Source organism: Vipera berus, assembly GCF_964194415.1.
Source record: "Vipera berus genome assembly, chromosome: 5".
Taxonomy (NCBI): domain Eukaryota; kingdom Metazoa; phylum Chordata; class Lepidosauria; order Squamata; family Viperidae; genus Vipera; species Vipera berus.
This window is the reverse complement of record NC_138207.1, coordinates 94,675,288-94,687,826: the sequence shown is the minus strand read 5'-3', so window position 1 is coordinate 94,687,826 and position 12,539 is coordinate 94,675,288. Positions and strand designations below refer to the sequence as shown.

The window sequence follows — 12,539 nt, the reverse complement described above, 5'->3', positions numbered from 1 at the left end:
AATACATAATGTGTCCGCGACAGACAGGAAGCAGGAAAATCCTCCCTCCGTTTATTTGAACTTCCCTATCATTGTCATCATGATCTCGGGCTAGATCAAGGGGACCTGCATTATGCCCCAGACGTAGACCTGAATTTCAGGTAGATTCTGCTGTTGCAGGGCTCTGGAGGCAATCATGGAGTCCACAAATGTCACACATTTTTAAAAAAAAAGAAAGAAAAAAAAGGTCCAACCAGAAAACAGCCTCAGCTGAATATCCATCATTGATACGGTGGGTCAATCCCGTGGATCAATCCCGTGGATCAATCAATCTGCCCAATCAATAGAGTGGATTTTGTTTTCTCCTATCTCAAATCTCTCCCCTTTGCTGTTAGGATGGGACCTCTGTCTCACGGTGGAAAAACAGGCTGCTTGCTGAGGCCAGCCCATTCAAACGTGGCCCCTGGAAGGAAGGGCTGGTCCCGATGCAGACGAGACCTTCCCTCACAGGCACTCAACTGAGTCTGGGAAGGTCTCCTCCAGGGCAGTAGAGTCCGCCCCATCCAGCAGGCCATTGGATGGGAGGCTGATGGAGCTGGAGTCACAGGGGCAACTGGAAGGGACTCCTTGGTGGCTGTTTGCCCTGCGCTGGAGGGAGGCACGGAAGTCGAGCAATAGCACCGCAAGGCGATAGAGCTGCAACATCACGATCAAAATATTCTTGGCTGCAAAAAACACGAGCATCTGGTTCACAACTTGAAAATAGCCCATCAGGATCAAGCGTACCACAAGGAAAGGGCCGTCTTGGATGAACAAGCTGATGCCGATGTTCCACAGATCGGCACTGTGTCTGCAGAGGAGCAGATGAAAAACCTTTGTGGACGAAGCTGCTCGATCACAGTTGAGATGTTGCACTAGAAGGAATTAAAAAAAAAGAAAGAAAGAAAGCAAAGGGCATTTCTTTCAGGATGTTGAAACCCATGTCATAAATCATCCAAAGACAAAGTTGTCAGACCCAGCAGTGGTTTCTAAGCCAGGCTGAGCCTGTAGCACAGTTCATTCTTTGAATTGTGATTTCCTGACTAAATCACACTTAGCCAAGTTTACTGTTCACATTGTGATGGCTTATAAGCTGTAACTTACAAAACTAGAACCTTGTATGCATAAGGTCAGCATTTCCTAAGTAAATCAATTCTTTCTTTCTTTCTTTCTTTCTTTCTTTCTTTCTTTCTTTCTTTCTTTCTTTCTTTCTTTATTTATTTATTTATTTATTTCTCTCTCTTTCTTTCTTTCTTTCTATCTCTATCTGTCTGTCTCTGTCTATCTATCTATCTATCTATCTATCTATCTATCTATCTATCTATCCATCATCTATTTATAGTTAAAGATGGATCTATTTCCTCATAAGATATTCCAACCTTCTTGGCCATCGCTGCATCTGCCCAAGGGTCTCTCCTTCTTTCTTCCACAAAGATGCCTCACCTGCCTTGGCCTTCAGACTGGCCTTTCCACTGTTCCATCCTGCAGGGACCAGCCCAAAGAAAGCCAGCTGAAGCAGCTTCTGAGGAGGAGGAAGGAGGATCATATGAGGCTGAGCACAATCCTGGGGAAACATTGACAGGACCAACCTGCTAGATCCAGAGGGAATTGTAACATGCTCCAGGTCCACACGGCTAGAATTGCATATACCAGAGCATCCTTGTTCCTGGAAAAAGGCAAGCATTTTAGAAACAAGGCACTGGCACAATTAGGCCAGACATGTTGATTAGATTAAGGAGGTCTCCAACAATGGAAAACTACAATTAGTTTCTATAACTCATAAATTATAGAACATGACCACTGGGACGTGGGACATGACCACTGAAGTAAAGACAAGGATAGAGGAAGCTTGAAGAGCATTCTCCAAAATGAAAAAGGCCTTCTGCAGTCACGACATAAGCCTAAGATTGAAAATCAGGCTTGTCAAGATGTTGTATTTTTTCTATCCTGCTCTATGGAGTAGAGAGTTGGTCTCTGACAGAAGGCCACCTAAAGAGACTAGAAGCATTTGAAATGTGGATTTACAAGCGGCTGTTACGGATAAGCTGGGTTGACAAGATCAGAAACGAGGAGGTGATAAGCCGCCTGGGAAAGCCAAGGGAAATCATCAAAACAATTAAAAAATGAAAGTTAGAATATTTCGGACATGTGATGCGACACCCAGAAAAATACGGCCTACTCCATTTAATCCTCCAGGGAAAGACTGAAGGCAAAGGAGGTCCAGGCAAAAGAAGAACATCATGGCTTCAAAATCTAAGGGACTGGTCTGGACAGTGGCATAGCGTGGGGGGTGCAGGGGGGGCGGCCGCACCGGGCGCAACATCTGGGGGGGCGCGCTCGCACTCGCAGCTCTCTGCCCCTGCCTGGCTCACTCACTCTCTCTCACTGCAGTGCTGGCTGTGTGAATCCGATCCGAGCCACCGGGTTGCCACCCACTGTGGAGGGGGGGTACCAGGCGTGCGGTGTGGAGAGAAAGCGAGGGACTATCTGGGGGAGGGACAGTGCAGCGGCCAGGTGCTTGCCCCGGGTGCTGACAACCCACGCTACGCCACTGGGTCTGGACAAAACTCAGCAGCACTTTTTTCCTGCGGCTGCTGATAAAAACAGGATCTTCAACATGATCGCCAATGTCCAATAACGGATGTGGCACAAGATGAAGAAGAATTCATAAAATGGGAGTGAGGAATATTGTGGGTTGGAAATAACGAAACTGGGTGAAGGAAATAAGTTTAAAGTTATTTTACTGTACCAAATCATCAATTTTACTGTATAATAGCAGACCAAACTCCAGAAAACGAAACTTCCCATCTGCTGGAGAATAAATTATCTGTATCTCTGTATTTTAACTTGTCTTATTGCCTTGAGTTAAATGAGTTAAAGCCAGTTTTATGGCACCGCTTTTTGAAAAAGCGTGACTAGAGCTAACAAGGACTAAATGCCAGTGACGGCAGAAGATTTCATTTGAGAGTAATAGAAAAAAAAATAGCATTGCCTTTTCATAAGAATAAAGATTTCATCTTCCCCTTTTACAAGCCTTTGAAACAGTTAGATTCACCATCCTATCATCCTGGCTTATTCCCAAGTATTGCACGTGTAAGGAAAATCGGGCAGTGGGGCAGCAGGCGACAGCTGGACAGGAGGGCCGACAGACGGAAGGGCAGGCCGTCTCCTCTGTTGTGGGTGCAGCTGCAGGGCCGAGAGCACCTGAGCCCTACCGGACGTTCTCTATCTCCAGGGTTTCGCTGGTGAACTCAAGGATGTCTGCGGCGGTGCCCACGAAGAGCAGCAGCAGCTGAGAGAGCTGGTCCCTGGTGATCTCCCCACCGATGGGAAGCAGCCAGCGGCCCAGGATGAGGAGCAGCAGGAAAGTCTGGTGGAGGCTCAGCGTCCAGATGGGCTCACACATTTTGGAGAGCGTGTTGACAAATTCCTGGGCCTGTTGCAGCTGCAGCAAAAGCAAACGTCAGAAAGCAGAAAAGCGAGGGCAGGGGAGGCAGAGAGGAGGGTTTCTTTGGAGAAGACTCTTTTCCCATCTCCCCCAGTTGCCAGAGGAAATTATCTATTAGCTCTTACGCAATTGGCTCTCCTGAGCCTGGTTTTACTTTTATGGAAAAAGATGTTTATCATTTCAGTGCTCCTTGTGGGCATGCCTAACGTGGGGATGGTTTTAATCCCATCTAGTATCTCTGGGACCGCACCGGTGCAATTCTATTTCCTTGCTGCTCCCCCAAGGCCGTTGTTGCTGTGGAAATATATTTTAACTCAAAAAAAAAAATCCAAATTGTGATTATGAGATATCAACCACCACCTCCATATTTACCTTTTCCATTATGTTGTTGGCTGTGGTCTCATTTCTGTAACTGGGTCGGACTTTTTCACCGTGGTTCTTCACAAGCTGCTCATATTCATTGGGACAAAGCTGCAATAAAAACCCAGCTTCAGCTCTGGTCCTGCACAGACCTGATATGGAAGGGCCCCAAAGATTCCCCTTTGACAGTTCACTGGCTCCCCAAAGCCTTGGAGGTGCCCCCTTGCTCTGGACAATCCATATGGGGTTAAAGCAGCGAGGAAGAAGATGCAGTGGGAATCCAGGGAGAAGCGATTCAGATCAACCTAGACCCACTGAAAAGCACTCACCCATTCCCCTTAGGTGAAATACAGAAAGGCTTCCTATCAAGAAGACACATGACTCTGAAGAAGACAAGTACACCTGACCAGCATATTAGATCTTGCTCTATTTTGGGCCTCCAGCTATTTGCCTAGAAGTGGTGTTCCACCTCACACATTCTAACCTGGTACCTTGCTTCCCTGGGTTGGCACGTGCGTTCCTGGGTTTGATTTACTGACTTGTCTGCCTCCATTTTTGTCACTCTTGGTCCAACTATCTGCAAATGACATGGGGAGCAATGCATCAGCTTGGGGCAGGTGAAGGTCCAGTCCGGGGACCCCCGATAAGCCCTATGGATGTGTCTTCCCTTCACCCACTGGCTCCAGTACTTTGAATCTGCCCTTGGAAGGCAGCTACTAAATAAGCATCTTATTCTCAAATGAAGGTGTGTGAACGATGTGCAAAGGGAGGCACCGCTCCAATCAACGTTGAAAACTTCATGCAAATAAATGAATCCCTTGACTTGAGCTGCAAAACTTTCTCTGATGTTAAATCCCCTTAAACCCGAGTAGAAAACATCCTTCCAGGCCTGAGGATCTCCTATGGACCTTGAGTGGCAGCACTTCAAGCCCCAAGGCAGAGAGTAACTACACTCTTCCCTCCTCCATGGCTTAAGCTGTGCCTCTGCTTGGGACTGGGCGCCCCTGAACTGAAAGCATTTTGCTGCTATGTACACAGGACCTGCACGGCTAGGCTGCCCATGGCTCACTTATGCAAGGAAGATGTAGCAGAGTGAAAACAACTGGACAATCTTTGCATTGTGCCATAATTCTCCTGTTGGTGTGACTTCAGTGAATTGGTCAGAATATTAAGCTAATGTTATACAATTCCACAGTCCTACTTAGACGCAACTGCTGTATTGAATGTGCAATGCCAATGAGCCATGACTTGGGGACATTCGTGCAACTGGGGCTGGTAGCGTGTACTAAAACGGCAGCAGGAGAAATGCAAATGAAACACAAAATGCCCCCTTGAAAGGTAATCTAACAAGTGACCGTGCATGAGCATCGCACTCTCTGAAATCTCGGAGGGTGAGATGGATGACCTGCTACAAGGAAGGCCAAAGTCCTCCTAGTTTGCTATACTCTTAAATTCTTTCTGCGTGAGAAAAGAAGGTGTCTGTTTTTGCGATTACTGATGCCAAACCTGTTTCTCTCACAGGAGGAAAATCCAGATAATGCATCTGTATACACTTAGGCAACTTTTAGAACCGAGGCTGGGTCTAATGAAGTAACTAAAAAAGAACCATCCAGTCTAACAAAAACTGGACTGTGCAACTAGAACCATCACACATCTGGATAATCTCCCCTTTCTCGGTGGCATTTATTCAGCCGGGGGGCTGATGTGGGGAATTGACAACTCACATCCTTCAAGGTGCACCGAAAAATGTCGGCGCATTGTTGCTTAATTCTAAATGAATCCATACCCCAGGTAGAAAGCCCAGAGGAAGCTGCTTCTTGAATTCATGATATAAAAATACAGTTAAAAAAGGTAAAGGTAAAAGTTCCCCCGCACATGCGTGCTAGTCGTTTCCAACTCTAGGGGCCGGTGCTCATCTCTGTTTCAAAGCCGAAGAGCCAGCGCTTGTCCGAGGACGTCTCCGTGGTCATGTGGCCGGCATGACTAGACGCCAAAGGTGCACGGAACGCTGTTACCTTCCCACTGTAGTGGTCCCTATTTTTCTACTTGCATTTTTACGTGCTTTCGAACTGCTAGGTTGGCAGAAGCTGGGACGAGTAACAGGCGCTCACTCTGCTACGCGGCACTCGGGATTCGACCCGCCAGACTGCCGACCTTCTGATTGACAGGCTCAGCGTCCTAATCCACTGAGCCACCATGTCCCTTTTAAAAATACAGTAACTGACGCCCAAATTGGCTTCCAGGCAGCTTGGTTTTCATTGCCCAAGCAGTTTCTCTCCTTCTCTGTCATGTATAGTAAGAAACCACAGAACCAGTACCTGATTTTTAGGCTGAAGTTCCAGAATCCACAATGAGGGCACTATGCTGATGAGATAGAGAAAGATCGGGGGTGAAAACCTGAGAAAGGACAAAAAATGTTGGGATCAGTACACTGAGAAGCCATTACAGAATTCACTGTCAAAACACTGAAGGGATAAGCGGGGTGTCCGATGCCCTGGGGCGGGTGTGGACATTCGTAAGCCCACAGCTGGTGTCCACTAGATTTCCCGTCGCCTAGCAGAATTTTGAAAAAAGCCTCTCTTGGAAACAGGCAGGCGGTAAAGTGGCAAGAACAGAGGCAGCCAGTAAAACCTCGGGACTTCCAGCTCTCCAAAGGACCCAGCAGCTTGCTTAGAAAATAAACGGCAGCTCCACGTTTTCTCGGAAGAAAAGGCCGTGCGGAAGAAAGGAAGCTGCAATGGGGCTGGTTGTGGGCTTTTTGAATGGAGCTGTGGGGCCATTTTGTCAGCTGGAAATGGGCGGTGAGTAGTCGTTGACACCCCCCCCCCACCTCTTCCACAGCCTGCAATTGAAACCACAAACATGTCGGCCACCCAAACTCTTTGGGGACCCTTTGCAGAAGGAACAGAGGGAAGGAAAAATCCACTGCTCCCCCTCCCTGGCTTATGCATGGCTTCCAACCTTTGCAAAGGGAGGCAGCGTTTAGACGGGCCGAATGCCCCCTTGCTTGCCTTCGCCCCACCCTTCGCAGCACTTCCAAAGCAGCAGCCCTGCCTGTTCTTCCAAGCGAGACAGGATCCTACCTGCATCCTCCAGAAGGCAGGAGCAGAGGAACCGAAATCAAGCTGGTTCCCTAGCTGCATGTCAGGAAGGGGCTGGTCCAAGGGTGGGTGGGTGGGGGAAGGGCTGCTCAGGAGTTAGAGGTGACCTGTGGACTCCCAGATTGCAACTTGTGGTTTCAACGTTTGAAACGCCCTGCTGGAGGGTCCCAGAGCTTTTATTTGTGGGATTGCTCAACCTTCCTCTTTTCTAGAAAAGCAAGAAAGACGGGAAGGCAAAAAGGGAGGCGAATTTACAACTCTCTACATAGAGATTCCCTATCCAGCCTGTCAGTGAGAAAATTGTAGCACAGACATGTTTCCATCTGGCTGCTGGAACACAAATCAGGTGTGGAATCATGGAAGATTGGGTGGGTGGGGGGACACTTTGCAAGCTGCATGAGTGAGGCTGGTCTGGATGCTGAGCCCCACCAGGGTTTCTGCCTCCTCAACCCGGTCCAGCTGGCTGCAAGCGAAGCTGATCTAAACAGGCGTCTTTCACTAAGGGCTTCTCTTCTCTCGCTGCATCATTGAGAGGTGGAGATGCCTCGTGAAAACATTTTTGGCCCGGCTCTGCATTCCTCCTTCCGGGATCCTCATTAAAAGTGACTGTAACACCACCTTCCAGCCTTTTTTGTTAAGGAGGGGAGCAGAAATAACGTCATGGTCGTTTTATATTTCTGTGAAGTGCTGAGTGGGGGAGAGGAGGCACGTAGAGTAAGCTGCCTGGGAATTGAACAGGCCGGTCCCAGCATCTACCGGCCTTGGTTGCCTCAGAAAGGCAAGCAAGACGTCTGGAAGCGGGAAAGCTCAACGGGGATCTGAAGAAATACTCTGGAAGAAATACTGATCCCAGAAAAACAGCAGGGTGAGGTCCATGTGATCAGCAGGAATCAAGGACCTCTAAAGGAGCCCCAATGACATGACATCCTCGATCACACGAATGACATGGTGAAGTGATGTCATGGTGCCACGTGCCTCCCATTACCCCGGTTTCATGGATACCTGTAAAGGTAACGGTAAAGGTTCCCCCGCACATGTGTGCTAGTCGTTTCCAACTCTAGGGGCTGGTGCTCATCTCCATTTCAAAGCCGAAGAGCCAGCGCTTGTCCGAGGACGTCTCCGTGGTCATGTGGCCGGCATGACTAGACGCCAAAGGCGCACGGAACGCTGTTACCTTCCCACCGTAGTTTCGAACTGTTAGGTTGGCAGAAGCTGGGACGAGTAACAGGCGCTCACTCTGTTACGCGGCACTCAGGATTCGACCCGCCAAACTGCCGATCTTCTGATCAACAAGCTCAGCGTCCTAACCCACTGAGCCACTGCATCCCCTATGGATACCTGTATCAATTGGGACTTCAGGTGGCCACAGTAGGATATAGCAAGCCCAATGATTATCAAGTTAAGTAATTATCTGCTGCTGCAATGATTCCTCCTCCAGTCATGTTTAAAAGTATAATTCAACAGCAAAGTTAGAGGGTCCAGAGAAGGAAGGAAGGACCACAAGGAAGAGGATGGTCCATGACCACAGGTGGTAGAGCAACACCAGCCTGTGACAGAAAGATGAAATATAGGCTGCATCCGAAAGGGCAGGAATTGCTTTTACAAAAAGAAAGACAAGGATGTTTTCCTAAACATTTGGGTACACCCTGCTTCCAAGATGGCTGAGATGGCCATGGGAAGAACCTCTTTCTCTGGGTGATATCTGCTGAACAGTGGTCCATATCCAGACCTCTGTGCCTCAGGTTGACCCTTCAGCCATGACTCTAAGTTAGACAAGATGGCATTTTGCAGAGAAGATACAATTCAAAGACCTCCTGGTTGATGTTCAGACATTCAGTCATTTCTGACTTGGGACCTTGTCAAAACTGTCTGTAACAGCACCCTGAGTGCTTGGGGTCCCCTGCTAGTCCCTAGACAGGCTGCCTGGCCATCGTGTTCTTCCCAGCCTCTTTCTTGACTGCCTCTGAATCCATTAAGCACCTTCTCCATTCTCACCTTTGCCTTGTTGTGAGCCTCAACTATCATCGTGGAACATCCAACCAACAGGAGCTCTGAGGAGTCCATGCTGAGGGAGCCATTTTTATCTTCCCTCCACCCAGGATCAGTATTTTTGTCATTATGCTATTTATGACTGCGACTTTTTAGATTTTTATCAGTTTTATACTGGCTATTGTGTGACATCCAAAGCCTCCTTTGTGGGGAGATGGGTGGCTATGCAAGTGTGTTTAATAAATAAATACATTGAATGAATAAATAAAATTCTCTGTCCAAAATATCTCAGCTTTAACTTCCATTAAACAGCTGGGCTTTGCACCATCTGGCACTGACTGTTGATTATTCTAGTTGTCCAAGATAATCTCAATGATTTCTCAAGCCACCAGTTTAATAGTTAAATAAAAGGCATACTTGGTAGATGATAGTAAATTCTTCAATACTTAACTGTCTATTGGAACAGTTTGAATTTAAACTTCAAAGAGGTCAACCCAGATACGAATCCAAGAACTCTGAAGCTTTTCTCAAACAAAAGAGTAGGACACATCGTCAAACAGAAGGAATAGAAGGAACCTGTATAATTGGTTGGAATTCAAAGGGTTCTTGCTGGACAGGCAGTTTGATGCTGGATTGGAGTTTTCAAATGAACCTGCATCACCAGTGAGAGAGGTGGAGAATAATGCACGGAAGAGTCCATTTTCCGTCAGAAGCACGCCAGTTCCTGACCTGGGTGACTGAGCTGCTGCTCAAAGGACAATCACTAAAAGACTGAGCGCATCTCTCAAGGCTCCCCATCCTGCTCACACATGGGCCTCTCTCCACAAAGCAGAGGCGTTCAGTCTGGGAGGGGGAGAGAAGAAATGGATCCCTTCCATTAATCAGGGTTCTTCCTGGAGTCTGGATCACAGAGAAGACAGGGACAAGACTTTACCCAGGAGCTCCATCAGCAGAATCGTCATTAGACCTTCTCAACTCTTGAATTGAACACCGTCAAAACCAAGGAAAACCTGTACATAACAAGGAACACCTCTTGGAGATGACTTTGGTGTGACGCAGGCATAACCCGCAGGAATAAAGCAAAGCACGGGTGCCTTTGGCATGTCTGCCTAATAGGCTGGTCCAGAGCAGGGCGGTCAGGTTTGACTAGGACTGCCCAGGCAAAGTGGGAGAACGGTCAAAACTATCTTGGCCTTTTCCAGTCTGCCTAAGCCAAGGGATGGTGGCTGTTCTGCAAAGGCGGAGATATCAGCTGGAGATAATACATTTAGTTCTTGTCCCATCAGAGCCCCACACAAATCGTTAATTTGTTTGGCCCAGGGAGGAGAAGGAAGTGGATTCATTTATCATTTCAGAGGCCTGCAGTCTTGCAAGTTTTGAGAACTCTGGCCTATGGGAATAGCAGTTCCACATATAAGAACAGCCTTTCAGTATGCAGAGGCGGATAAGTTTGAAAACAGGAAGCCGCGCAGACCATCTGCCTCCCATCCTGAAAGGACACCTTTGTTCTCCTTGCAGAGACCATGTGATCCTTTTCCCTGCTGAAAAGTTGAACCAGAGTTTCAGAAGAAGGACTACAAGTCCGTCTTGATGCTGTTGAGATCAGAAGTCAAGAATCTTTCCGCTTTGGGGGGAAAATAGGTCACTTTCCCGCTCCACTTTTTTCTTCTCCTGTCCTGTTTTTAGCAGCACAGTTTTGCCACCCGCAGTGAGACACCAGAGGCATCAGTGTCTCCAGAGTTGGCTTTGCAGCTGTGACTTACAACTATGTGGCTTTTCTTTTGATGAACATTGTCAAGCTATATTCCTTTGAGAGGGGTTGAAACTGCCCTCAGCATTTAGCGCCAACCTCTCCAAGCTGGCGGTCTCTCTGTGCAAAATTCCGGCCAGCAGAAGGTTGCAATCTGAGCATCTGCTGGGCACTTGATTAATAAATGTCTTGTCATTTCAACTTCAATGTGTAGTTTGAGCTGAGAAACTGACTTGCCGCTGTTCTGTTGGTGCTCCCCAACAGGGCTCCCGTTAGGGCCCTTCTTGTGAGTCACCAGTTTGTTCATCCACTCATACATTCATTCATTCACTCACTCATTCATTATTATTTTTTTAAATGGATGCCAAATAACTGGTGTCTGAAGCCACCGTCCTCCCAGCTGAGCACAGCCTGGTTCTGCTGAAGAGGTTCTGCTTGTCTTTTCCAGCTCCTGCTGCTTCTCACCACCCCAGGACAAGAGAAGTCCAGTCACAGGCCAAGCTTCTTCAGCCAGAGAGGCTGTTAGTCACACACACAAACACGTGTCGGTCACTTCCACAGAGGGTCTTCTCCACTTTTCGTACCCAGAGTTGCACCGGGGCTGTACCGCTGCTCTCCACAGCGCTTAAGCAAACGCCGAGGGCTTCCCTCGTGGCAGAAGTCACCCAAGCGCCAGCAGCCCGCCCTAGCGGGCAGAGAAGAAGAGGTCCTGTCTCGGAAACCCCGCCGGGAGGAAGGAGAGAAGGGAGGGAGGGAAGCCTTGGTGGAGCAGTGGGCTAATGCCTCCTTAAGTAACACCAGCTGCCTGCAATTAGTGCAGGTTCGCGTCCCACCAGGCTCAAGGTTGACTCAGCCTTCCATCCTTCCGAGGTAGGTAAAAGGAGGACCCAGATTGTTGGGGGCAATAAGCTGACTTTGTAATAATGCCGCTTGGGGTGTGTGTGTGTGAAAGCCCTAACAAGCAGGCATATACATAGAAGGAAGGCTATTGCTAAGCACATTTGATTTGTGCTTCTTAGGTTGTAAGCCGCCCTGAGTCTTCAGAGAAGGGCGGGATATAAATGGGATTTTTTTTAAAAAAAAAACTGCTAGAATTCCCCAGCCGGCCTGCTGGAATTCTGGAAGTTGAAGTAATAATTAAAAAAAAAAAGCCAAGAGAAGAGAAGACAAAAGAACCGGAGCCCCGGCGGGACCTGCCACGCTCGCTCACCATTTGTAGCCTCTTCCCCGCTTCAGCTTGAGCGTGAGCGCCGTTTCCAGGCACAGCAAGAGGTTCAGCAGCGCCAGCAGCCAGTACTTGCCCTCCTTCGTCGCCTCGGTCACCCGCCAGACGCCCAGCAGCGAGTGCAGGGCGAAGAGCAGCCGGCTGACCAGCGCGTTCAGCAGCACCAGCGCCTCCATCCTCTCCTGCCCGGCCGGACGCCACGCTTCTCTCTCTCTCCCCCCGCAGAGGGTCCCGCGGAGCGCAAAAGAGCCCGGCCTCCTCGTCCTTCCCCACCCCTACCTCCCTTCCCCGGACTTCCTGAAAGGGGATGGGGGGTGGGGGGGGAAACGAGGGCGGGGAGGACAAGCTGAGCCAGACGGCCGCAGGCGGGGGGTTCCCACTGCCCCTCCGGCGCGCCAGGGCTGCAAGGAGCGGCGAGGTTCCCACCCCCGTCGGGCGGGCTGTGGCTCTGCTGGGGAGGGGAGGCGAGCCCGTCCCGTGCAACATTCCGGCCAGCCAAGTCTCCCTTAGGGCAAGGGTCTTCAAACTTGGCCCTTTTATGACTTGTGGACTTCAACTCCCAGAATTCCTCAGCCAGCCCTTCGGCACCCTCCAGCACTGCACCCTCCTTGGCAGCCTCAAAGGCAGAGGGGTCTTCAAACTTGGCCC

The 12,539-nt window shown here is 49.0% G+C and overlaps 1 protein-coding gene across 1 annotated transcript; it reads right to left on the bottom strand.

Moving 5' to 3' along the window:
• Window positions 1-483: 483 nt before the first annotated feature.
• TMEM26 (transmembrane protein 26) lies at window positions 484-12,067 on the bottom strand (the record flags this gene model as incomplete). Its single annotated transcript, XM_081328615.1, has 6 exons — window positions 484-893; window positions 1,608-1,684; window positions 3,234-3,463; window positions 3,839-3,937; window positions 6,145-6,223; window positions 11,877-12,067. The coding sequence occupies 6 exons, from the start codon at window positions 12,065-12,067 to the stop codon at window positions 484-486; spliced, it is 1,086 nt and encodes a 361-aa protein (XP_081184741.1).
• Window positions 12,068-12,539: the final 472 nt, after the last annotated feature.